Raw genomic sequence first — 27893 nt, forward strand, 5'->3', positions numbered from 1 at the left:
CACCACAGTTCTAATTATTACTACTTTGGAATGAAGTTCTGCTGACTGGTCATGGCAAGCCATTTGAATTAAGTTCTGCTGACTGGTCATGGCAAGCCATTTGGGGCAGGAACACATTGAATTCACAAAATCAGATGTCGAGACTAAAAGACATGGCAAACAACAATGGAAGAGTTCATTTCCAAAATACCACATGTCCATTTTGGGGAAGAACAACTTGAAAGCCTGGGGGGGGGGGGGGGGTGAAAATAAAAGCCTGCATGGGTACCGAGGCTAAACCTTCTGAAGAGCAGGAATGGAGAAAGTAATAGATACCTGCGTGCTTTGTCAGTACTCTAGTTAATAGTTAATAGCAACATTTACAGTAGACCTCAATGTTTCTATATGGGATGAGGAGAGATAATTGCTAATCAAAGGGTGCAACGCACCTACAGTATACAGTACCTTTTATGTCAAGCAACTGGTCTGAACTAAGTGCATCAAAAATATTGAAGCTCCCAAGGAGGATTTATGTCTGATATTTACAAAAGTTATACCACTAAAAGCTATAGAAAACCAAACAAAATATACTATGCCATCCACGAGTCCACGACTGCACCAGAAATACTTTTGGCAGCCTGGCAGGACAGGAGCAGCTCAGTACACTGCCTCCAAATTGGAGGAGTTACAGAATGGAGCCATCTGAAAATAGCACATTTACTATAGAGGAATGAGAGAATGGCAAGCTCGTGTCTGTAGCGTCAGTCCAGCTAAGTATCAAAATCATATTAAAATATATATATTGATACTTTTACAGTAACTATTTGCAGACATGAGCCACAGCCAGAAGAGCTCACATACAATGTACCTACTGTAACATATAGCAACACAGGGACAGATAGGAAAGACGGAGGCCATGACTTACGTGTCTTCCCATTTTCCGACTGACGCATGCCCTCTCCCTCTGGGTAGACGGGGACAACTGTTACAGTGTACGGAGTGTCTGACAGCAGGTTCCTCAGAATGGTAGTGGTGGTACCACCAGACACTTGCTCCTGTTAACAAAGACATAATTGTGTGGCAATATTATCAATACAGCATGGCATAAGACATCCATACTGTGTCACTTATATGGTAGCTATGAAACACTTACAGTATGATGCTGCCAAGAGTTTGTCAAAATAAAGGCGCTAGAGTGCCAAGCAGATGAGGCAGATTTTACTCTGAAAAGCCCCACCTTCATATAATCTTCTATTACTACCTTGCGCTGTCAAGTCTCATGTCTCTTTAGAAGCGTTTATATTCCAAACGAGATGCTTGGTTAAGTCAGAAATAAGGGCAGAACATTGCCGTTCTGCGATGTAGATTCAGAGATAATAGATAATAGTTCTGTCGGCCCGTAAACAAGAAAGTTAATGATGTGTGCATGCACAAAACATGTCCAGGAGCGCTGAACAAGGTGTTGCCTAGCAACGGGAGCTGTAAAAAAATGGATTACAGCGATCCCGTTTTATATAATTAAAAAAGACCTAAAGACGCCTATACACCCCATGTTTTTGACGCCTATACACCCCACGTTTTTTATTGAGAGGACGTGTGGAGAAGTATTTAGCACAAAAGGTGGTAATACTGTACTTTCACCATGAATCAACTAATATATTTGTCATTATAGGCAAACATTTTCAAAAAAATGGCAACTCATTGTGAGCTTTTAGAATTCTATTTTCTCCATTTGTCATACGGCGAAGTAAATAGGGTGTAAGTGGTTAAACACAGAATGGAAGTTATAATCCAACTGTAAGGATATGTGTGTGATGTAACGGTAGGGCTAATTGGTTAGTTCTGAGGTAAACAAAGACAGTTTGAAGTCTCACCATGTCCTCTGCTCCGCCCGAGGCTGGGACGTAGAAGAGACGGTACTGGCGCACGTTTCCTTCTGCTGGTTCCCAGTGCACCTTCAAGGAGCTGGTTGTGGGGTCGGTGACCTGCAGATTCTTAACCCCACCCAAGGCCTCTGACAAAGACATACAATAGTTGTTTCAGCATTCCGAGTTGTGAGTGACCAGACCCAGGTCAATGAGTATTCAATGATGAATACACCGTGAAATCATTACATACATCATTACTTTAACTCTGAATGTGTACAAATGTATCCGTATAAGGTGAGGAGGACCCGTAGTCCGCTAAAACAAATCACGATGTACAGCTGTTCTTTCTGTTCATGCTTACTTGTTTTCCCGTTGTCAGACGAGCGCTTGCCCTCCATATCGGGATAAACGGGAACCACGGTCACCTTGTACTCGGTGTCTGGCTTTAGTTCTCTCAGAACCGCGTCATTGGACATCCCAGACACCTGAGTCTAATGAAAAGAACTGCGTTAGTGGACATCCCAGACACCTGCGTCTAATGAAAATAAAATGGCATAATGAATGAACTGTAAATCTTGTCACAATTTCCTGTCAGTCTGGCCTGTGGCTACAGATTCTAATTTTGGCTTTGGTTGTAAAATTGTCTATACAAAATACAGACATAGTCTGCAAACACTATCATGCCTCAATTGGACATTTTTATTGAATCACCACCAAGTTCTTCCTCAGACTTGATGTTCGAAACCTCACCTTTCGAGGTAATTTGAACTTTTCCGTTTCCATGCACTTCTGTCCTGCACTTCGTATTTTATCATTTAGATGCATGTGATTTGTAAACCTTTTTGTAAAACATTGTCACAAACAGCAAATTGTCTACAGAAGCCACTCAAGCCAGGATTTGACTGGGGGTTAATGGGGGATGTGGTATGAAAACGGTTCACTGACGTATTTCTTTAGATGTGTCCTCATTATCAGTGTTCACCTTAAAAGGTGTTGTACTGTAAGTGATATATTTTGGTTATCATCATACCCCTCACTCGGGTGACCCAGCCGACTTATGTCCCAGTAGCTACCCTCGATCAGACCCACTAGGGAAAGACCAGGGCCACACAATCCGTTGGAACCACTCCGGAACCACTATGCCAGGACTGAGAGGTACAATTCTGGCATGTGGAGGGACTAGGCTCTGTGGGTTGACTCCTGTCCGGGCCCCTCCTACGTCTCACCAGGTCCACTCCTGCTCTCACCAGGAGTACAGCGAGGACCTGTGCGTTGCAGCAGACTCCCAGCACCAGACACTTCATTCAGGAGTGGTGGATTCTTGAGCCGCAATGGTTCTGCAGGCTCCACCTGGGCAACGGTAGCACTGCAGGCTCCACTTGTGGCTCGAATGGCCCTCCTAAAGGCCTCATCGAAGGTTTTTGGGCTTCCTCCTCACGGAGGATGCAGGCTGGGGCACTAACCCATAATGCTCCAGGCGTGCCGTCTACATTCCGGCTGTCACCCGTCTCTCCGGTGGTCACCAGACTATACCTGGTTGTCACATAGTCTATTCCTATGAGTCACTATAAATAGAATACCTCAGATCGAAAATACATCGCATGGATGCAACTGGGACGTATCCTCAGTGATGTATCCCAAGGTCATCCGGGTTTCGGGTCTCGTGAACATCATACCCCTCACTCGCATAGTTTCATTCTATACTGTAGAAATTTCACTGTTAGGTTCTCTTAGCTTACCGGTATGTATGATTCTTTGTGACTATTATTTGTATGTATTTGATGTAACCACGTTTTTGTTCTTACTTACTGTAAATCGGTCTGGATTAAGAGCGTTCTTTTTATTCCTAAATTGTAAATTGTCATCACTTCTAACTTCACTCATTTATCCTGCAACTTGTATGAGTTCTCTCCACAAATTGGGTTAAATTGGATTTTTTTCCCTGTTTGGTAAAGAGCTGGAGAGACGGGGAGACCTCAGAAACATGACACAATGGTAAGTACCATGACTTCGGGTCCTCCAGCGAGGGGAGCGTAGATGACGTTGTACTGCCTCACGTCTCCCTCGGCGGGATCCCAGCGCACACTCAGAGAGTTGACGGTGGGGTCGGTCACCCGCATGTTCTTCACTGCACCCAGGGGCTCTGAAACGGCGGCAGGAAAACATCATAGGTTCAAATGTTCATGCAATAGGGCTCCCAAACGTTAGCGTTTTGGAAAATATTTGTATTTTTTTTTCTAAAAGTTGTAGTCAAGATAAAATAAAAATATATAATTTTTAAATTAAAAGGTGATAATTTAAAAAAATTGCCATGACCCTATGTTTGGGAAACACTGTGAACAGTACATATCTCAGTCAAACATTTAGCCTACAACAACAGTGGCTCGACTTTTCACTGATGTGGGTGCTGGATGATGCCCAGCATACGAGCACCGCCGGTGGTGGTGAGTCACTCACTTGTCTTGCCCATCTCTGACTGGCGAATGCCCTCCACATCTGGGTAGACTGGCACAACTGACACGTTGTAGACCGTGTTGGTATTCAGGTTCTTCAACACGGTGGTGGTGGTGTCTCCGGACACTTGGTCCTGTTCAGCAGAAAGGATTATTTTTTATTTATGTATTCATGATATTTTGGGACTTCTGAGCCTTTTTACCAGCTGCTGTGTAAGCACAGCTGGTCTATGTTCTCTCTGCTTGGCTTTCACGCCTTTTCTTTTTTGATAGATATACTGTATAGTAACCTCTCTGGGCACACGGTTCTGTCACAATCTGCACATTACGGTTTGCTTTGTAAAGTGATTTTGGTGAGCAGTGTCATGATTGAGCGCCAGTAACCCTTTTTTTCTTGATATGTCCAAATTGGAGAACATTCGGCGAAAATAGCAGATCTGCAAGCTCACAACCTTTTGGTATGCGTCATTAAGTAACACAATTATTATTAGTGACTTGTGCAAGTCGTACCATCTGTTCAGGGCCATCAGGCCTGGCAGCGTAGAAGACCTTGTACTCGCGCACGTTGCCCACGGCGGGGTCCCAGCTCACTGTCAGAGTGGAGGTGGTCGGGTCCTTCACCTGCAGGTTCTCCACACCACCCACGGGCACTACGATAACGGCAATCATAATGCAACACTTAGCCCTCGAATAATTGCAATTTCACAATTTAGGCATTTAGCAGAAGCTCTTAATCCAGAGCGACCTTTTACTGTCAGACTTTGCTTTTCGTTTGAATACACACACACACACACACACACACACACACACACACACACACCAATTCTACTCACTTGTCTTTCCGTTCTTGGACTGAGGTAAACCCTCCATTTCAGGGTAAACGACGACCACAGAGACGGTGTATTCCGTGTCGGATTCCAGGTTCTTCAGAACCAGACTGGTGGTGTCTCCGTCCACCTGGTCCTATAAGCACAGACAACATAAGGCAGAAATCAGCCACAACAGTCTTTCTTTTCAGACATTATAAGGTAGGGCGGGATACATATTAGGTCTGAGGAAGAGCTTCGGCTTGAAATGTTACCATTCTTGATTTATTCTGGATACATATTGACACAATTCACAATATTTTTGACAAAATACCTCAATATTGAATATGATGATAGAATCGTATTGTTACGAGATAGAATATCTACAAGCTCGTCAGTAGTCTCATATTATGATATTGATATAATTAGGGGTGGGACAATATGAAAATCACATGTCACGATTATTGTGGCAAACATAATTGCAATTAACGATATTATTATGATAATCAAAATATGCACAAAAAAAATGTTCTTCTTACATTTTTATCCCACGATTTTGCAACTAAACGATTTTTCACCAGCTAATGTGACCCTGGGCGCTACACTTCCTCTGCCAACCTGGGGGGCAGCGGACTGACCTCATGCCCCCTTCTATGCATGAGGAGTCCAAGCTGCTTCTTTTCACGTGACGGGGGGAGTTTCCCCGGATTGGACGTAGCGTGTGGAAGGAACCACCGATCAGTTACTTTCCCCTCCATCAATCGTGTAGAGACCAGGATTATGTGGAAAAACTTAAAATATCACTTTAAACACTTGAACCATTCTTAGGCATAATATCGATATATTATTGCCAAGGTCCATTTAATTGCTAGGTGCTTGCAACTGCAGGAAAGACAAACAGTGTCTAAGCGGGCTTGTGAACTCAGTGAAGAGCAAGTTTGGCACCCAGAGAAGTACTCGCAAGCCTCAAGGAGGACGTTCCAGCCTGCACCAAAGCCACATTTCATAGATGAAGACAGCATGCCATCAATAACTACCCTTACCTTTGATCCTCCATCAATCCCAATGCTTAAAGCGCATCAGCGTAAAGAAAAATGTGTTCTGTTCTTAGGCACTTGCCTCAGTCTGTTAAAGGTTTAAAACGGCATGTCTCATGTTAGAGACAGAGCACAAACAGCCACACTGCTCATGACCGTGTACGGAATGTGTTCTTGGTCAAGTTGTCTGTCTAAATGGAAGGTCCAAAAGCACATGTTGTATGTAGTCTGTTAACGTACACAACCACCCTGAGGACTGAGTGTTCTCAGTCAAAATGTCTGAATAAATAAAGGTTAAAAACAGAATAAATGTAAATGTGACACAACACAATGCTATAATCTCACCTCCTAGTCAACTTTCCTAGTTACGTAATGCTTTAAAAAAGTGTGTAGTGGTTTATATTCATAAAACAAATTACACAGCCATATTGCATCTGATTGCTTCACAATAGAAACAATGCATGTTGGATTAGTAAAACTAGACGGACTACACTACACTGGGCCATGCATGTCATGACTGATGCAAGTTGGGAATACAGTACATGGTCAACATACAAGTAGGACTACATGTTTTATGACCTCCTCTCTCTGACTACATCCCACACCTTCTGTACCTTCTGTTCTCTCCCACTTTTCCCACTTGATAAATGTGCCGTCCTTCTCCTCCTCCATCCCATCATTACTGCCATCACTTCCATAGTATTGCTTTTGTCTTTACTTTCTGTTCCAAAGCATTCATGGTAAAAAAAAGGATGTCTTTGGCGTTATTAAAAATAAAAATGAGCACAAGGCCGTGCTTGAGTTTGTTCTCAGCTTGGTACTGTACAATGATGATTCAAAACAGCACGTCCCGAAACAGTAAAAAAGGGGAGGAGCTTGCAGAGAAGGTTCTTACCACATCCTGCTCTCCTCCAGCTGCTGGGACCCAGATCACGATGTACTCGCGCACCTTCCCCTCCGCCGCGTCCCAGCGCACGTTTAGGGTGCTAGTGGTGGGATCTGTGACCTGCAGGTTCTTGGCATAACCCAGGGGCTCTGAGAACAGAGGAGTAGAAAGTCAATGACGAAGAAGAAGAAGAAGAGGAAGAGGAAGAGGAAGAGTAAGAGTAAGAGTAAGAGTAAGAGTAAGAGTAAGAGTAAGAGTAAGAGTAAGAGTAAGAGTAAGAGTAAGAGTAAGAGTAAGAGGAAGAGTAAGAGTAAGAGTAAGAGTAAGAGTAAGAGGAAGAGGAAGAGGAAGAGGAAGAGGAAGAGGAAGAGGAAGAGGAAGAGGAAGAGGAAGAGGAAGAAGAAGAAGAAGAAGAAGAAGAAGAAACTGGAAGACTTTAGAGACAGGAAGACTTTTTTTGGTCAGTCAGTCCTTGGAGCTCAGTTTTGTCACACAGCTGTTGTCTAGCCATGGATTACTGGCATCCTGGGAGCAATTTGTTCCAAATGTCTTACACGGGAATGGAGAGAGTATGTACTGTATGTGTGTGTGTGTGTGTGTGTGTGTGTGTGTGGGGGGGGGGGGGGGGGGGGGGGGGTATAGCTGGTTTTCATAAAAAACTTTCCATTAAGTCAGATTCAAAAACGTAAGCCTCTTTCTTTCCCCCTTTTTTTTCTTTAACCCAGTAAGACCGGGAAAGCATCCGTGTCATTTTTGAATTTTTAACAGCTTTAACCATTAGGCTTATTTTATACTTTGACTATTCAAAAATCATGAAAATCTTTTAATGTATGTATTTTTAAACCAGACTTAAAAAAAACCCCTCAAATCTTTGTTTCTGGTGGTCCCTGGAACAAAACTCTGCTGCCAAACTGAGGCTCACAGCCAGGCTGTATGTAATGTGATACGAAGGTCCACGTACTTGTCTTGCCCTTGTCAGTCAGGCTGGCTCCATCCCCCTCTGCATAGACAGGGATCACGGTGACCGTGTAAAAGGTTTCTGGGAGAAGTTTCTCCAGCACCGTTTGAGTTGTGCTCTCCGAGACTTGCTCCTAAAAAAGAAACAGAAACAAAAAAAACTGAAAGGTTGAGAAGGGAAGGTGAATTAGATGCTCCCATTTAGTATACTTTAACATCCTCAGTGTTAATTTAAGACTGTAAACATAATTATGTAACCAACCCTCTCAGAGTTACAAATTGTTTAAATTTACCGGTAACAAGGATTTGAGTGTGTATTTTACACCGGACAGCAGTGTTTAGAAGCAACAGGTCCAACCCCCTGAGTTAAGTTCCAATCTGAGATGTCCTTGAGCAAGGGAGTCAGGCTCAAATAAATCTAACTTAGATGGTGTTTTGTACCCCTTCTTTTTATACCGTAATTATAGTGTTAGTAAATGTGATAATAAATGAAAGATATTTTTCAGAAGGATGGGGATACTTTTTTTTAAATGTAAATCATTATTTATGGTATGTAAATACAATACAACTAATACATATGCAGTAGGACCCAGGCTCCCCCAGAGAGCAAGACTCTGAACCCCTAATTGCTCCCGATGTGCAGGTTGGTGCCTTAAATGGTAAATGGTGCATTTATAGCGCCTTCATCCAAGGCGCTTTACATAGATTGTGCATTACATTCACCCATTAACACACACATTCATACACCGATGGCGGCGGAAACCATGCAAGGCACCAACCAGCACATCAGGAGCAATTAGGTGTTCAGTGTCTTGCTCAAGGACACTTCGACACTAACTCTTGCGGTTACCATCCAGCCACTCTACCCCTGAGCCACCGTCGCCCCTGCCTTGCATGGTTTACTCCGGCATTGGTGTGAGAATGTATGGGTGAATGTAATGCACAATCTCTGTAAAGCACCTTGGATAAAGGCGCTAAATGCACCATTTACCATTTACCAGTAGTCTGCTGTGGTCTCCCTAAACTTCCATTTTGAAATCTAGACCCTGCTGACTGATTAACAAGTAGCCCTGCCGGAAGCTCATAACTCATATTAGACGTGGCTAAAAGTGGATTCCCTCCGAGTGGTATAGAAGTTTGGTCTCCCACCAATGAAACCCTGGTTTGAATCCCAAGTGTTTTATCTCCATCGGGAGAGGACATGAAACTTATGTATTTTATAGCTTCATAGAGCTGTAGATATAGTACAGGGGGTTGGCCTGGTGGTTCAAAGGACCATTTTACAACCAAAAGGTCCCAGTTTGTTTCTCTACAACTGACTATTATGCCCAACTGATGTTTTGAGTAAGTTATGTGAAAATGTATCATCTTCAAGAAACAGATGACACCTGATGAAAGCCATGGTAGCCGAAACATGTGGGACCTGTCATCCAAGCTGTCTTCACTCCATGTAGCCAATTGTTTCCCCTAAACATTATGTGCTTCGCCATTCGATTGCCTTTGTAGATACGAGAGGAATGTGTCAGATTCCATCTTCGCGATCTGACATACGAAAGAAAAGCCCACCGCCTCCTCCTGGTCAAAACCTCTCCCGTTTATATTGACGCAGCGGGTGATTGAGAGTGAGAGGCAGTGGCATAAACCAGTGGGTGAGCGAGCCAATTCCAGGAAGGCTTTCATCCCGTGCCATATAGATTCACACCAGCAGCCAATGCGGCCGCCAGCGTGCGTTTCACACTGTGTCAACTTCCAACCAGCCTGAACCACTCCACGACCACAGTGGCGCTGATGGCAAGCCCCTGGTTTCTCTCTGGTTTCTCTCATCACGTTTCACACGCACACACCGCACACACACCGCGCACACACACACACACACACACATACACACACACACTATAATTTCAGATTCTCAAGTCAAGCTTGTGAAAGGCAATGATGGGATTTGTTTTTCTATAAGGAGAGCTGTGCTATTGTTTGAGAGTTGCATGGAGGGATTACACTGTCACCAAGTGTGACTTCACAACGTCAGCGATGAGTAATTTAGTTTGTTTTTATTCTTTTGATGGGAGGTATGTAGGTATTATTCTTAGACCATCGGTTCATTTCCATTTCACCTGCACACTCATGAGCAAAAAAACTAAAACTTGAGATCCTTACCACAATCTCCATGCCTCCATCAGTGGGAATATAGATGACTTTGTAACCCTGTACATTGCCGTCGGCTGGGTCCCAGGTCACTTTCAGAGTGGTGAAGGTCGGTTCAGTCACCTGTAGGTTTTTTGCTCCACCCAAAGGCACTGTGAGAAGGAAAACAGTCATCATTTTCAGAATTATATATGTAATCGATTCCAAGTTAATATACACAATAAAACCCTCAGTGTTAATTCATCCGTACTACGTAGTAGTAGTAGTGTACAAATGTTACATTTGTGCAGACTCAGTTCAAAACGTTATAGTCGGCCATAGCTGAGTGAGTAGAGGCGCCAACTAGGAATCAGAAGGTTGGTTCAACCCTCAGCCCGCCCAGACTACGTGTCGAAAGGTCCCTGAGCAAGACACTTAACCCCACTTAAACCCCCTGAGAGCAGCCTTCTTCTGTCATCTGCAGCCTTCTTCTGGGTGAAGCAGTAATGGTAATTTCCCCTCCTTGGGGGACCAGAAAATCCCCCCCCCCCCCACACACACACACACACACACACAGTCCTTACCTGTTCCAATCAAGAATCAATCAAGATAATGTATTTGTCACAACTCATACAGGTGTAATAAAAAACTGTGCAAATAGAACACAACAATAGCATATAATAAAACCAAGAAGAATACAAATGTAAAAGCAATAATAATATAATGCAATTTAAGTCAAAGTCCCCTGAGGAGTCATTAAACAGCAGTGGGGGCGGGGCCAAGTCTGTTTTGCTTTTTTTTAAAGAAGGCAAAAAGGCTTAACCAAGTATCTGCTACATTTACTTCCCTGTGTATAACGTATTATGTTCCCAAATCCCCATGTGACTTACATGTCTTTCCATTCTCGGACTGGCGTTTGCCCTCTCTGGCGGGGTAGACGGGTTGCACGGACACCGTGTACGGAGTGTCTGGCTTCAGGTTCCTGAGGACAACGGTATGGGTGCCTGCAGGGACTTGTTCCTATTGAAACAGGGTTGTAAAAATAGTTGGTTTGAGTCAGTGGTTTTTAAGCTCTGGTCTTGGGGAGGGGGCCCAGAGAGCAAAAAACCTGTTGCATGCTTGACACTTTTCTGCCGAAGCATACATTACGCTCAATGCTGGGTGTTACTCTTAGCCGTCTAACGAGGGACACATTTTTGATTTCGACACCTGGCTGTATTAATGGTATCCAGCAATGGAACTGAGACCACATGTGGAATATCATATGACAGATGGACAGGAGAAAGAATGAAAGGTGAGAAAGGTGACTGGGACATGTGCAAAGAGGTAGTGTGCAAAATGGGTCATGTCTTGCAGAGTTTTTTTGTACACCGTGGAACTGCATTGTATTGTAAACCAAACTACTAGCTCACTGGAAGGATTTCTGTACTGTAACTTCATTGATCCATCCATGTACACACCATCTCCTCTGGGCCACCGGCGACAGGGACGTAGAAGACCTTGTACTGGCGGACTGCTCCGTCAGCAGCGTCCCAGTGCACGGTGAGGGAGGTCATGGTGGGGTCCGTCACCCTGAGGTTCTTGGCTCCTCCCAATGGCCCTGGTCAAGAGGACATGTTATTTCAGCTCAGAGATATCAGTGGGCAGGAACAGCTGACAGCCAATTACACACCAGTGGTGGATATCCACCACTGGATATCCACCACTGACATGGCTGAAGTTCCATACATTGTCTATGGTGAGGAATAAGCAAAATGCCAGCAGAAATAACGGTGTAGCAAAGAAATGTTCTATTTTCCGGCTGCCGCTGTGCAGCAAGACCAAAAGCACACTGTGCTTGAAAATAGGGGCGGACTAGATGTACACACGACGGTGACGAACACACCCATTTAGAGAAAAAATACAGTGGTAGAAATCACTACCGCTGCTGGTGTGAATTCGGCATTAGTGTAATTTTGTCATTTAGGAGCTCATGAGCATATCTTACTTGTCTTTCCATTCTCAGCCATCTTCTTTCCGTCTCCCTCTGCGTAGACCGGCACCAGTGAGACCGTGTACAGCGTGTCAGGCTTTAGAGCACGCAGCACAGTGTTGGTGGTGGACCCCGACACTGTATCCTGATTAGCACAAGAATATAGATTGAAGACATTTTAATTTAGCTCATAAAATCTTTCAACATGGGACTGTTTTCATAATAATTCCACACTTGCAATGCAACAATCATGTGACTGTAATGTAATGTCAAATGTAGTGTGAGTCGGCGTCAGTGTAATTAATGATCATCCGTACCATGCTCTCGACTCCTCCAGCGGCGGGCACATACAGCACTTTGTACTCTTTCACCTTCCCCTCAGCGGGCTCCCAGCGTACGTTAAGAGTGCTCATGGTGGGGTTGAGCACTTGCAGGTTCCTCACTCCACCCAGAGGCTCTGATGGAATGTGACGAAACACCAGGGAAATGAAGGTCACCGTTTTAAAAATCCCACAATACATAGGAGGTAAATTGTCAGGATGAATGCAAAATTGGCCAGGTTGTCATGAGAAAGTTATTGGTTTGAACATACACTATTAGCATCCTCAGTGATGATCCCAAGGTCATCTGGGTTTCAGGTCTCGCGAACATCATACCCCTCATTCAGGTGACCCAGCCGGGGTGATCAAGTCCCGACTTACGTCCTAGTAGCTACTCTCGATCAGACCCACTAGGGAAAGACCAGGGCCACACAATCCGTTGGAACCACTCCGGAACTACTATGCCGGGACTGAGAGGTAAAATTCTGGCATGTGGAGGGACTAGGCTCTGTGGGTTGTCTCTTGTCCGGGGCCCTCCTTCGTCTCACCAGGTCCACTCCTGCTCTCACCAGTACAGCGAGTGGTGGATTCTTGAGCCACAATGGTTCTGCCGCAATGGTTCACAGAGGATGCAGGCTGGGGCGCTAACCCATACTGCTCCCGGGGTGCCGTCTACATTCCGGCCGTCTCTCCGGTGGTCACCAGACTATACCTGGTTGTCACATAGTCTATTCCTATGAGTCACTATAAATAGAATACCTCAGAACGAAAATGCATTGCATGGATGCAACTGGGACGTATCCTCAGTGATGTATCCCATGTATTATGTATGCGTTAAAATAAATGACAATAGCTCTCCCTCCACAAAACAACTACTGTTAAGTCACCCTTGAGTAAGCCTGAGTTATACCCGATTGGGCATCATGTTGCATACTGAAAATAGCGGATATTCAATCCCACACAGCATTGCAGTGGGATTCGTTGTGAACTTTCAGTGTGTGACAACAGCACACAACTGCCTAACTCTGTACACTCAAGATACTGCCCCGCTGCCACCCTTAGATCTCCATATATGGAGCTGACCTGTTCTGACATTCCATATGTTGCTCTGACCTAATCAAACCCTGTACACTCAAGACACGCTCTTCTCTTTAGTGAAGCAGGGCAAAGTGTACCTCATCTCCGAGGCAACACTAAAGACAGCCAACAAGAACTACTTCACAGTGAACGACTATGAAATTATACTGAACAACAACAGCACTTTGACTTCGTACAAATCAGTGAGCTACAGAACAGGGACCCGAAAGCCAAAATGATTGATGTGATTGGAGTGTGCAGGAGTGCTGGGGACGTGTCACGGATCACGACTAAAGCGGGCAGAGACATCTCCAAGAGAGAGCTCAACCTGAAGGAGGTGAGAGTCACCCTGTGGGGAGATCAGGCAGAGTAGTTTGATGGCTCTTCTCAACGCATTGTAGCCGTGAACACCCTTTAGGGCGAGATCGCTTATCGCCCTCAGGGCGTCTTTGGTGTATGTTTAGTATGTGATGTTGCATTTATACTTAGTGATTGTTACTTTTGTAATAAGACAGGAGGCGAAGCTGGAGGTGGCAGAATTGACGATGCTACGAATACGATTGTCATTAGGAGTAATCTCACAAGAACAGAACATGTCGGCAGGGGCATTCAGAACGTGTGTACATTGGGAATTAGTGGGGATGAAAACATAAGTGCCCCACCGGAACAGGAGGGCTGCGGGCGGGCCAAACGGGGCCAACATCGTGTTACCCAGTTTCTATTGGGCGGAGCCCCCAGAGGCACAGGGAGAGCAGAGGGTGCTGTTTCTTCCTCACTTTTACGCTGACGGGTTCCCAGATTGTATTAGGAGTGACAATGACTGACTGGATTAGGAAGGCCAAAGAGGAGGTTTATGGATTTGGTGAGAGAGGACATTGCAAGTGGCTGCAGTGACCGAGGAAGACACAGAGAACAGAAGCAGATCGAAACAGATGATCTGCTGTGGCAACTCCGATAGGAATTAGCCAAAATAAAAAGAGGAACGAATGTAATAAGGCAGCATTTGTAGTTTTGTGATGTCATGTGGTAGTTGATGAGTGAGCCAGTCTTACTTGTCTTTCCATTCTCAGACATCTTCGGGCCAGCTCCCTCAGCGTAGACCGGCACCAGTGAGACCGTGTACAGCGTGTCGGGTTGAAGGCCTTGCAGCACAGTGTTGTTGGTGGACCCTGACACTTGTTCCTGATTATTGTTAACAACAGAGGACATGCGTAAGGGACTGCAGAGGCGCCCCTTGAGCAATCCATTTAAACCCAAACCGTTCAAAGGACCTCCTGTGGTGAATTGTAGAAGACACTAATGAATTAGAGAAGACTCTAGTTGTACAGTACATTGTTCTCTTCCGCAAGGCTGTCCTGTAGGTTCAGACTTCACGTTTGGAAACCCCTGTGCATTTCTGCACATTCATTGAGAAAGTATAGCATTTAACTGTGCACACAGTATTTTTCCATCCATCATCCATCCATCCATCTTCAACAGCTTATCCGGAGTTGGATAAGCGGTAGACACAGTATTTGTGTCCCAAGTTAAGCTGATATTGTTCGTACCAGTCCTACCATGCTCTCAGCTCCTCCATCGGTGGGCACATACAGCACGTTGTATTCCTTCACGTTTCCCTCGGCGGGCTCCCAGTGCACATCAAGAGTGCTCATGGTGGGGTTGAGCACCTGCAGGTTCCTCGCTCCACCCAGAGGCTCTGACGCAACACCAGAGAAATGAAGATCACCGTTTCAAATCCCACAATACACACTGGTCTGCACAAATTGTCAGGATGAATGCCAAATTGGTCAGGTTGTCTTGAGAACGTTGTGGGCTTGAATTTACAGTACACATTAGCTGGGATAATGTGTGGGTTGAAGTAAATGACAATAGCTCTCCCTCCCCAAAACAACTACTGTTAAGGCACTTTAAGGCACCGTGTTGTGCACTGAAAATAGCTAATGTACAAAGCATCGCAGCGCGATGCTTTGTGAGCTATAATGGCAAATTTCAGTGCGCGACAACAGCACGCAACTAAGTACGAACGAAGCATTAGCCTATTGCAGTGGAGCTTCCCAATGGACATCAGTAGAAGACTGGTGGTTTATTGTGACTAATGTATGTTTCATATGCGATGTTGCATTTATACTTAGTGCTCGTTACTTTTGTAATGCAGGAGGCGGAGCAAGAGGTGGCAGAATTGATGATTCTCATTAGGAGTGACGAGGATTGACAGGATCAAAAATGAGAGGATCAGCCCAAATTAGAAGGTTTGGGGATAAAACAAGAGAGGCAAGGTTGAGATGGTTTGGACATGGTGCAGACAAGGGATGAGGGGTACATACAAAATGTTAAAATAGCTCTACCACCTAATGCCTACAGCCCATGATCACTGTTGCTGCTTTAGGCCAAAACCGCACCAATGATTCGCCATGCAACTCCTTGCAACCAAACAGTTGCAAGGAGTTGGAACTTTGCATAAAACCATTATCCCCAATGGCAGTTGCAAGGAGTTGCATTGGTGCGGTTTGGGCCTTATGGGAATTGGCATTTTATGCTAAAGTAATAAGTCACAAGAGGTCTCAGGTTACCGGGTATTTTATAATGGCTGAGAGGCGTAGTGAGACACGACACGTATCGGAGTGTCTCCGACCCTTTCAGCCATTATAAAATACCCGGTAAGCTGGGACCTCGCGTGGCTTATTGCTTTTCTAAAACGGTTACAAACATATAGCAATATTAACCTCAAAACTATTCCTAATTCACAAAAGTAGCTACGCTTTGCGCCCACCAGAGCGAGCAACACTTCCTTGTTTTTACTCAGACGGGGGAATAGGAGGTGCTTGATGTTTTTATGAGGCCGCCCGGAGCCACATATTCACAGTCATATGAATGTGGGCGGTGCTTAGACGCTCGCATGGCCAGTGTTTGTATAAGGCAATCAAGTGTTCCCCTTCCCCAGTTCAGCTACAGAGCGGGATCAATGTAACACAGCTGGGAATGATATAAAGTGATTGAAGGTGTGGATTATCATGAGATTTACCATGTCAACCAGCCAATCAGAATCAAGTATTGGGACTAACCGTTTTAGAAAGTATATTAATGCATTTGTGTATTCTACGTTATGTTTTTTATTGTTGTATACCGAATGCCAGTGCGCAAGAGGCAAATTTCTATTTTATGTCAAATCTTTATTGGGAGAAGGCTGCTGAAGATGGAGCTACCGGACAAGAGGAGAAGAGGAAGGCCAGTTGGCTGCAGTGACCGAGGAAGACACAGAGAACAGAAGCAGATCCAAACAGATGATCTGCTGTGGCAACTCCGATAGTAATTAGACAAAAAGAGTTTTGTCATTTGGTAGTTGATGAGTGAGCCAGTCTTACTTGTCTTTCCATTCTCAGACATCTTCTGGCCAGCTCCCTCAGCGTAGACCGGCACCAGTGAGACCGTGTACAGCGTGTTGGGTTGAAGGCCTTGCAGCACAGTGTTGGTGGTGGACCCTGACACTTGTTCCTGATTATTGTTAACAACAGAGGATGTGAATTGTAGAAGACTAGTGAATTAGAGAAGACTCTAGTTGTACCGTACGTTGTTCTCTTCTGCAAGTGTGTACTGTAGGTTCAGATTTCACGACTGGGAAACCCTATGCATTTCTGAACATTAATTGAGAAAGTACAGCGTTTTACTGTGCACACAATATTTGTCCATCCATCATCTATCCATCTTCAACAGCTTATCCGGAGTCGGATAAGCGGTAGACACAGTATTTGTGTCCCAAGTTAAGCTGATAGTGTTCGTACCAGTCCTACCATGCTCTCAGCTCCTCCATCGGTGGGCACATACAGCACGTTGTATTCCTTCACGTTTCCCTCGGCGGGCTCCCAGCGCACATCAAGAGTGCTCATGGTGGGGTTGAGCACCTGCAGGTTCCTCACTCCACCCAGAGGTGCTGATGGAACACGGCACAACATCAGAGAAATGGGCTTCTGGCCAGATTCACAAGGAGGTCAGTGGGTTCAAATCCCATAATACACAGAAGGTAATCAAGTGTTCCCCTTCCCCAATTCAGCTACAGAGCTGCGGTATCAATGCAACGCAGCTGGGAATGATATAAAGTGATTGAAGGTGTGGATTATCGTGATATTTACCATGGCAACCAGCCAATCAAAAGTATTGGGACTAACCATTTTAGAAAGTATATTAATGCATTTGTGTATTCTACGTTATGATGTTTTTTTATTGTTGTATACCGAATGCCAGTGTGCAATAGGAAAATTTAAATTTTATGTAAAATGTAGTTTTCTTTATCGTTTATCTTTAACTTTATTGGGAGAAGGATGCTGAACATGTAGCTACCGGACAAGAGGAGGAGAGGAAGGTCAGAGAGGAGGTTTATGGATTTGGTGAGAGAGGACATTGCAGGTGGCTGCAGTGACCGAGGAAGACAGAGAATAGAAGCAGATCCAAACAGATGATCTGCTGTGGCAACTCCGATAAGAATTACACAAAAAAGAGTTTTGTCATTTGGGAGTTGATGAGTAGCCAGTCTTACTTGTCTTTCCATTCTCAGACATCATCTGGCCAGCTCCCTCAGCGTAGACCGGCACCAGTGAGACCGTGTACAGCGTGTCGGGTTGAAGGCCTTGTAGTACAGTGTTGGTGGTGGACCCTGACACTTGTTCCTGATTATTGTTAACAACAGAGGACGTGAATTAGAGAAGACTCTAGTTGTACCGTACGTTGTTCTCTTCTGCAAGTGTGTACGGTAAGTACAGATTTCACGACTGGGAAACCCTATGCATTTCTGCACATTCATTGAGAAAGTACAGCATTTGACTGTGCACACATTATTTGTCCATCCATCATCTATCCATCTTCAACAGCTTATCCGGAGTCGGATAAGCGGTAGACACAGTATTTGTGTCCCAAGTTAAACTGATAGTGTTCGTACCAGTCCTACCATGCTCTCAGCTCCTCCATCGGTGGGCACATACAGCACGTTGTATTCCTTCACGTTTCCCTCTGCGGGCTCCCAGCGCACATCAAGAGTGCTCATGGTGGGGTTGAGCACCTGCAGGTTCCTCGCTCCACCCAGAGGCTCTGATGGAACACGGCACAACACCAGAGAAATGGGCTTCTGGTCAGATTCACAAGGAGGTCAGTGGGTTCAAATCCCATAATACACAGAAGGTAAAAGTCTGCTGTACACAGGGACACTCTTGGGACGGCAGTGGCTCAGGGGTAGAGTGGCCGGTATAGACATCCTGATGGGTACCGCAAGGTTTCCAGTTTGATCCCGGGCTCCCCCAGAGTTAGTGTCGAAGTATCCTTGAGCAAGACGCTGAACCCCTAATTGGTCCCGATGTGCAGGTTGGTCCCTTGCATGATTTCCTCCGCCATCAGTGTATGAATGGGTGAATAATGCACAATCTATGTAAAGCACTTTGGATGAAAGCGCAATATATAAATGCTGAATTTACCATTTACTCTTAAAAGCACGATTGGTCCAATGTTGTCTCAAGGTTAGAGAACTGGGATTTGTGACCAGAAGGTGTCTCCAACCCGCAGCCATTATAAAATACCCGGTAAGCTGGGACCTCGAGTGGCTTATTGCTTTTCTAAAACGGTTACAAACATATAGCAATATTAACCTCAAAACTATTCCTAATTCAAAAAAGTAGCTACACTTTGCGCTGCTTTGCGTCCACCAGAGTGAGCCACACTTCCTTGTTTTTCTCAGACAGGGGAATAGGAGGTGCTTGATGTTTTTACGAGGCCGCCCGGAGCCACATATTCACAGTCTTATGAGCGTGGATGGTGCTTGGATGCCCGTAAGGCCAGTGTTTGTAAGGTAATCAAGTGTTCCCCTTCCCCAGTTCAGCTACAGAGCTGCGGGATCAATGCAACGCAGCTGGGAATGATATAAAGTGATTGAAGGTGTGGATTATCGTGATATTTACCATGGCAACCAGCCAATCAGAAGTATTGGGACCAACCGTTTTAGAACGTATATTAATGCATTTGTGTATTCTACGTTATGATGTTTTTTATTGTTGTAGACTGAATGCCAGTGTGCAAAAGGCAAATTTAAATTTTATGTAAAATGTAGTTTTCTTTATCGTTTATCTTTATTGGGAGAAGGATGCTGAACATGGAGCTACCGGACAAGAGGAGGAGAGGAAGGTCAGAGAGGAGGTTTATGGATTTGGTGAGAGAGGACATTGCAGGTGGCTGCAGTGAACGAGGAAGACACAGAGAATAGAAGCAGATCCAAACAGATGATCTGCTGTGGCAACTCAGATAGGAATTAGACAAAAAATAATTTTGTCATTTGGGAGTTGATGAGTAGCCAGTCTTACTTGTCTTTCCATTCTCAGACATCATCTGGCCAGCTCCCTCAGCGTAGACCGGCACCAGTGAGACCGTGTACAGCGTGTCGGGTTGAAGGCCTTGTAGCACAGTGTTGGTGGTGGACCCTGACACTTGTTCCTGATTATTGTTAACAACAGAGGACGTGAATTAGAGAAGACTCTAGTTGTACCGTACGTTGTTCTCTTCTGCAAGTGTGTACGGTAAGTGCAGATTTCACGACTGGGAAACACTATGCATTTCTGCACATTCATTGAGAAAGTACAGCATTTGACTGTGCACACAGTATTTGTCCATCCATCATCTATCCATCTTCAACAGCTTATCCGGAGTCGGATAAGCGTTAGACACAGTATTTGTGTCCCAAGTTAAGTTGATAGTGTTCGTACCAGTCCTACTATGCTCTCAGCTCCTCCATCGGTGGGCACATACAGCACGTTGTATTCCTTCACGTTTCCCTCTGCGGGCTCCCAGTGCACATCAAGAGTGCTCATGGTGGGGTTGAGCACCTGCAGGTTCCTCGCTCCACCCAGAGGCTCTGATGGAACACGGCACAACACCAGAGAAATGGGCTTCTGGCCAGATTCACAAGGAGGTCAGTGGGTTCAAATCCCATAATACACAGAAGGTAAAAGTCGGCTGTACACAGGGACACTCTTGGGACGGCAGTGGCTCAGGGGTAGAGTGGCCGGTATAGACATCCTGATGGGTACCGCAAGGTTTCCAGTTTGATCCCGGGCTCCCCCAGAGTTAGTGTCGAAGTATCCTTGAGCAAGACGCTGAACCCCTAATTGGTCCCGATGTGCAGGTTGGTCCCTTGCATGATTTCCTCCGCCATCAGTGTATGAATGGGTGAATAATGCACAATCTATGTAAAGCACTTTGGATGAAAGCGCAATATATAAATGCCGCATTTACCATTTACTCTTAAAAGCACGATTGGTCCAACGTTGTCTCAAGGTTAGAGAACTGGGATTTGTGACCAGAAGGTGTCTCTAACCCGCAGCCATTATAAAATACCTGGTAAACTGGGACCTTGAGTGGCTTATTGCTTTTCTAAAACGGTTACAAACATATAGCAATATTAACCTCAAAACTATTCCTAATTCACAAAAGTAGCTACACTTTGCACCGCTTTGAGTCCACTAGAGCGAGCCACACTTCCTTGTTTTACTCAGACAGGGGAATAGGAGGTGCTTGATGTTTTTACGAGGCCGCCCGGAGACACATATTCACAGTCTTATGAGCGCGGGCGGTGCTTGGATGCCCGTACGGCCAGTGTTTGTAAGGTAATCAAGTGTTCCCCTTCCCCAGTTCAGCTACAGAGCTGCGGGATCAATGCAACGCAGCTGGGAATGATATAAAGTGATTGAAGGTGTGGATTATCGTGATATTTACCATGGCAACCAGCCAATCAGAAGTATTGGGACTAACCGTTTTAGAAAGTATTCAATGCATTTGTGTATTCTACGTTATGTTTTTTATTTTTGTATACCGAATGCCAGTGTGCAAAAGGAAAATTTCTATTTCATGTAAAATGTAGTTTTCTTTATCGTTTATCTTTAACTTTATTGGGAGAAGGATGCTGAACATGTAGCTATCGGACAAGAGGAGGAGAGGAAGGTCAGAGAGGAGGTTTATGGATTTGGTGAGAGAGGACATTGCAGGTGGCTGCAGTGACCGAGGAAGACAGAGAATAGAAGCAGATCCAAACAGATGATCTGCTGTGGCAACTCCGATAGGAATTACACAAAAAATAATTTTGTCATTTGGGAGTTGATGAGTAGCCAGTCTTACTTGTCTTTCCATTCTCAGACATCATCTGGCCAGCTCCCTCAGCGTAGACCGGCACCAGTGAGACCGTGTACAGCGTGTCGGGTTGAAGGCCTTGCAGCACAGTGTTGGTGGTGGACCCTGACACTTGTTCCTGATTATTGTTAACAACAGAGGACGTGAATTAGAGAAGACTCTAGTTGTACCGTACGTTGTTCTCTTCTGCAAGTGTGTACGGTAAGTGCAGATTTCACGACTGGGAAACCCTATGCATTTCTGCACATTCATTGAGAAAGTACAGCATTTGACTGTGCACACAGTATTTGTCCATCCATCATCTATCCATCTTCAACAGCTTATCCGGAGTCGGATAAGCGTTAGACACAGTATTTGTGTCCCAAGTTAAGTTGATAGTGTTCGTACCAGTCCTACCATGCTCTCAGCTCCTCCATCGGTGGGCACATACAGCACGTTGTATTCCTTCACGTTTCCCTCTGCGGGCTCCCAGCGCACATCAAGAGTGCTCATGGTGGGGTTGAGCACCTGCAGGTTCCTCGCTCCACCCAGAGGCTCTGATGGAACACGGCACAACACCAGAGAAATGGGCTTCTGGCCAGATTCACAAGGAGGTCAGTGGGTTCAAATCCCATAATACACAGAAGGTAAAAGTCGGCTGTACACAGGGACACTCTTGGGACAGCAGTGGTTCAGGGGTAGAGTGGCCGGTATAGACAGCCTGATGGGTACCGCAAGGTTTCCAGTTTGATCCCGGGATCCCAGAGTTAGTGTTGAAGTATCCTTGAGCAAGACACTGAACCCCTAATTGGTCCCAATGTGCAGGTTGGTGCCTTGCATGGTTTCCTCCGCCATCAGTGTATGAATCATGAATGTGTATATGAATGGGTGAATGTAATGGACAATCTATGTAAAGCGCTTTGGATTGGCGCTTCAGATTGGCAGGGAGCGAATGCGAGAGTGGATGACAATGAACAACACTCTCCATTCGCACAACAGTTGCTGCTGAGGTGCCAGCGAGCAAGGCACACAACTGCTCTGTGGAAGTGGCAGCTTCCTCAGCTGCTGCTATCAATAGAAGAATCTGCTATCAAAAGCTGAAATCTGTGTAATGAAAGGCCGTATCTGTAAATCAATGTTCAGTTGACGAAAAGCATCTTGAAAACATTTGACACTGGCCTGGATTGTTCCCTTTTTTTTTTCCTTTTTTCTTTTATTGGTTTTTTTGAAGGGACAGACAGTAGGCTGACAGGAAACGGGAGAGAGATGGGGGAAGACATGCAGTAAAGGCCGTGTCGGGCTCAGGAGTCGAACCCGCGGCACACTGCGACTGGATTACCAGTCGGGTGCCCAGACGGTTACGCCACCGCCTGGGCCAACTGGATCGTTTCCTAATCTCGGTGAGATCACTTCCCTAAATAAAGCAAAATAAAATCTCAAGACGGAAAATGTAATGAGGATGTTTTAGGCCGACCAGCTGAAGAAATCATGACATTTCTAAGACCATTCATGTTTCTGGAAGATGCTTCAAAAGTTATTCTATTGCTAGTTTTGATCACTTCAAATACTCTTTCATACTAAAATAACTAATCACAGAAATCTACAATCTCACAACACGTCGCGTTGTGACGTGTTGTGTCTTGTGAGCTTGTAGATTGGCTATTTTTTTGGCTTTTATTTTTGCATGTTCTTCCCGTGTCTCCTAGGGTAGGTACCCTCACAAAAAACATGCAGTAATCCTGGTCACTAAACTGCCTCCCCCTGGCCAGCCGGGGCGCCTGATGGAGGGGAAAGGAACTGGTTGGAATAACATGTTCCTTCCATGCGCTACGTCCAACCAGGGAAACTCCCCCCTGTCAGGTGTAAAGGAGCAACTTGGACACTCGGGCATGAAGGAAGCATGAGTTCAAGTCCGTTGCTCTCCCCTTGTCCCCCATATACGGGGACTAGGTTGGTGGAGGGTGTGGAGAGCCCAGGATCACATTAGATGATTGACACAGGGGTGAAAAATGGGTTACAAAATCGTGGGATAAAAAATATATATAAAAGAAAAAAAGATTGGCTATTTTCAGTGCGCAGCATGCTTTCACAGCTGGGCTTATATGGAATCCAAATGACTGAAATCAGTCGTGGCGACTGAGAACTTTAATCCATGTAAAACTGATGAACAAAAACAAATCAAAACATCTTCTTACTGGTCTTTCCTTGGCCAGAGATGTTCCGGCTGCCTCCGTTGGCATACACAGATGCCAGGGTGATGAGGTAGGGCGTGTCAGGAGTCAGCTTCTGCAGTATCACACTGGTCTTCTTCCCTCCCACCTGGGTCTGTGAGGAGAAAACGGGTCGGTACATGGATTCGTTGGGACCAATACAGATTTTGGACAGTCCTAGACGACCGACTACCAATGTTTTGACCGATATTTTGTCAGCGTTAAACTATAAAATGTTAAATTATAAGCAAAAATATATAATACAAACGTATAAATATAAATATTGAGTAGGCTACTACTTAAGCCCTATTTAGCATTTACAAAAATCTACAAGCTCACAACGGGTCGAAAACTGAACTGAGACGATGAACCATGTGGTCTGCATCAGCCAGACTAGCTAAGCAATCTGTGGGTCCAACATCTTGACAAGACTTGTTGTGATTTGTTTGACAGTCTCTCAACCAGAACAAGGGCACCAATCGTCACAGTAAGATGTCGAATGGATGACACGTGTACATTATTTCTGTGGTCAGGGTCGCAGCCACAGCTCAGTGCAGAAAATACCTCAAGATCAATGTGGCCCAGAGCCAAGAACAACTCTAAACTGTCTCAGCCATCATTCAACTTGACATGCAATTAATTGAATGTACTCTACAACTGTACAGTGGTTCTCAAAGTGGGGTCCAACCCCCAGGGCCCTATATACATACAGCTATTTAATTATAAATGTTTTACATTCTTTGAAAATGTTTGAATATCTTTTGACATTTTTAACAGCATAAATCTCGTGTATGTGGTCCTAAATCTTTTGCAGCCAAATACACATTAATTTAGGGGACCTTGACATGAAAAAGATTGAGAACCACTGCTGTACAATATTATGCTTGTCAATGCCCTTTGTAAAGTCTGATTTTAGAAAAGAGCAATACAGATTTACTATAAGTATTGCTATTACATATAAATGTTACATTTAGATCTATACAATTAATTAAAGCAGCAATGAAATCTGTAATCAATTATCCGCCCCATCCCCATCTTAGAGAAACAAAAGGGAAACTCACAAAAGACTGATTATTCATCTAATGCCACCTGTCTGAACTGAACAGCGCTTTCACAATATAACGTCAGAGAACAATCTCGCCATTTACAGTATTTATCATGAAATAAGTGTGTCTGTGTGAATCTGTGAAAGGGATTCCAAAGTAGGCCTCCGGGAAGCCTAAGAAAACAATGCTGCAATATATCATCATGGCGAGGACAGAATACAATAGAGTAAACATGCTCATCATGGGGAGAAAACAAGCTGTGTGAAGGCCAGGAAGAAATATGAGATTTTGACAACATGAAATGTAATAAATATCCTTCATGGTTTGGAGATTTTGTATTTATTTATGCATTGAATTATGAGTTCATATAATAATTTATTTTCTTTTTTTTTGGTGGACTGTTGGTTGGTTGACCAAAAAAAGGAACCAGACAGTGGGCTGGAAGCTGGAAGCTTTGTTATTGTAGGTTATCTTCTACGTAAACAACGTAGCCCATGACCGTGGGTATCCATTTTTGAGAGTTTAAACACATTAACTGCTGATTGTTTTATATTTTCCAAATGACTGAACATAGCAGATCTAAGTATATATAGGGCTTAAGTGGGTCAATCCGGTTACAGCTCGAGTTCTGTGCAGAATCAGATCCTCATTTCCCACAAGCATTACATAGGATGCATGTTCATATAATCATATATCATATATATAACAACCATTCAGTAAGTGACAACTTGCCACCAGATGTGCGGGCGGGATGTTCTAAGCGTGTTGTGATATACGCAATACATTCTGCTGGGGGATGAGAAATGCAGTAAACAGATTTGCACTCATGACATCATGCCTCAGTCACTGACATATTGTTTGGGGTAATGCTGTCATAACATCTCAAAGGACACAATCAAAAAAAGAAATTCGTAGCCGCGTGGGATTCTTCTCATACAAGCAGCAGCTTCCCTCAAGGTAAGCCCAGTCGTTTGTACTGTAGCCCTGATCGGTATTGGGTAATAAAGCTGGAATGTGGAGATCTGGTCTGCCAAAAAAAGACTTATATAAGTATACAAACAGGCTTGCGAGGACGTTGGCGGCTGTCGTGGTCCAAATGTCCAAACTATGGCGAAAGAGCACAGACAAATCTGGATGTTCCTCCTCCTAAATGGCTTGACTGACTGGGTGGCTGTGGTTGTTTTTGTTGAAGTCATTGTTGCGGCGGTCCCCTCGCGTTTCACGGTGTGTGGGAAAAATTACTGACCGTCGACTTCATAGAAGCTTTGTTTCTCATGCGTGTGCAGGGAGCACGATCCAGTGACCGTGGAAGACCTCCCTGGCTTTCACTGACATTAATACAATATTAATACATCCTTTTCTTGACACCGGCTGGCTGAAGCGAATTAGGGAGGTCCCCGGTCAAGTGAGAGCACTGTTAACTGCTCCCCTAGCACGCAAGTACAATAGCTCAGTGTTACAGTTATACTGTATGTAATGTAGGCAAAGGGAAGATGCTCTCAAAAGAAGATTTGACTCTACTATGTTGTTGATTTTGTAATTCAATGAGACATCTGGGATAGGAGGCACTCAGTCGATAATGGCACACAGCCCGTTTCCTCTAACATGGAAGCTATGTTTCTATAGTACATGGCTTCATATTAGGCAGTACTCCATGTATATACCGTAAGGGTTTAATGTGATCTAAGGTGGACTAACATTAATAAATAGCGGGTGAATTGATGGAGGAATTTTTTTTAGACTGCAGGTGACCCAGTGGTGAATGCGTCCCATTCACCACTGGGGTATGAACATACGGTAACAGCGTACTCACCGAGAGGGTCTTCCCTCCAGCCACAGGTTGGAAGGTGATCTTGTAGTTCTGGACAGGACCAGGCGCATGGTCCCACTTCACCGTCAGGGTGGTGGTGGTTGCGTTGAACACATGCAGGTTCTGGGGCGGGCCGATATCCACTAGGGACACACAGGACTCGCAGTTAGAACATACACACACACACCTTCATGTTGGAAACTGTGACGAGGATGATGATGTGATGATGATGATGAGGATGATTGTGAAGATAATGATGGTGAAAATGGTGTGGGATTAGTGGCATGAACGTTGGGCCAGGAAGCCCCAGGCAGCGGCAACAGCTTGACTCGAATCCCATGGGTCATAGACCAAGAAGCTGGATGGAGTAATGATGGTGATGATGATATAATTGATGAGGAACATAAAGTGAGTCAAAACATTGAGATTGAAGCTTCTGGCAGGCAAGGGTTGGAGTCAAGGGACTTTGAATGAATTGAAATAGCTATCTATAACCATCGCGTTTTAAAGATTTGCAGATTTTTTTTCCCCAGTTGTTTCAGTTTTTCTAAAATAGCAGATTTACAAACTCACAGTGCATTACAATTCAACTGTATAAAATAGTGTTTCAAAAGTTGTTAAATGATAAATAGGTTAAGCCATTGATGGAGGCACTTTTTTTTTAATTGACAAATCAGAAATGAGTCCCAAACATTGAAAATTAGTATAGACCTACTCTTATTTTTTCTTTTTCTTTACTTTGTAGACAACAACCTCATCATGTTAAGAGCTTTTATTTTAACTAAAGATGGAATTCTTTGTTCTGAATTGAAGTGTTATCCATGACTTGAACCCTTGCCCTCTGTGAGGAATGAAACATGCAACAATGACATTCATTCAATGACTGGTGTGAATTTGATGAATGGCGTGACATGACACATGATGTTTTCAACGTGAAATGTGCCGTGGCATTAGAGATGATATGGAGATAAAATGTTAGACAGCGACAAGTGGACAACAGTATCAAAACAACTCAGTTGGCAAAGGTATTAAAACTAAGTGGCCGACAATGAGGTTCCCATGGCGGACCGTCTGTTACTGGTCAATATTCACAATTTTTTTGCATTTTGCTCTGATTGTGTGTTCACATCGGTAGCAATAAATCACTGTGCAACAGTCTGTCAACCCCCCTCAATGTATTAGGCTATGTCGCTCTGGATAAGAGTGTCTGCT

The 27893-nt window shown here is 44.5% G+C and overlaps 1 protein-coding gene across 17 annotated transcripts in view; it reads right to left on the bottom strand.

The window, feature by feature from the left end:
* col12a1b (collagen, type XII, alpha 1b) overlaps positions 1-27893 on the bottom strand; it is a 151982-nt gene that overhangs the window by 58846 nt on the left and 65243 nt on the right. For 4 of the 17 annotated variants that reach the window (XM_080791244.1, XM_080791249.1, XM_080791235.1 and 1 more), the window contains 26 exons: positions 26685-26824; positions 23811-23940; positions 22024-22172; positions 21625-21754; positions 20217-20365; positions 19818-19947; positions 18410-18558; positions 18011-18140; positions 17259-17407; positions 16842-16971; positions 15027-15175; positions 14532-14661; positions 12400-12539; positions 12098-12227; positions 11571-11710; positions 11001-11130; positions 10144-10283; positions 7991-8120; positions 7039-7178; positions 5134-5263; positions 4811-4950; positions 4305-4434; positions 3851-3990; positions 2209-2338; positions 1854-1993; positions 905-1034 (listed from right to left, as the gene is read on the bottom strand). In XM_080791244.1, the coding sequence (XP_080647370.1) occupies positions 905-1034; positions 1854-1993; positions 2209-2338; positions 3851-3990; positions 4305-4434; positions 4811-4950; positions 5134-5263; positions 7039-7178; positions 7991-8120; positions 10144-10283; positions 11001-11130; positions 11571-11710; positions 12098-12227; positions 12400-12539; positions 14532-14661; positions 15027-15175; positions 16842-16971; positions 17259-17407; positions 18011-18140; positions 18410-18558; positions 19818-19947; positions 20217-20365; positions 21625-21754; positions 22024-22172; positions 23811-23940; positions 26685-26824 (3555 nt within the window). The remainder of the gene's footprint in view (positions 1-904; positions 1035-1853; positions 1994-2208; positions 2339-3850; positions 3991-4304; positions 4435-4810; positions 4951-5133; positions 5264-7038; positions 7179-7990; positions 8121-10143; positions 10284-11000; positions 11131-11570; positions 11711-12097; positions 12228-12399; positions 12540-14531; positions 14662-15026; positions 15176-16841; positions 16972-17258; positions 17408-18010; positions 18141-18409; positions 18559-19817; positions 19948-20216; positions 20366-21624; positions 21755-22023; positions 22173-23810; positions 23941-26684; positions 26825-27893) is intronic. The other 13 variants (XM_080791243.1, XM_080791240.1, XM_080791239.1 and 10 more) reach the window with 8 other exon arrangements.

Source organism: Protomyctophum bolini, assembly GCF_963924005.1.
Source record: "Protomyctophum bolini genome assembly, chromosome: 19".
NCBI lineage: Eukaryota > Metazoa > Chordata > Actinopteri > Myctophiformes > Myctophidae > Protomyctophum > Protomyctophum bolini.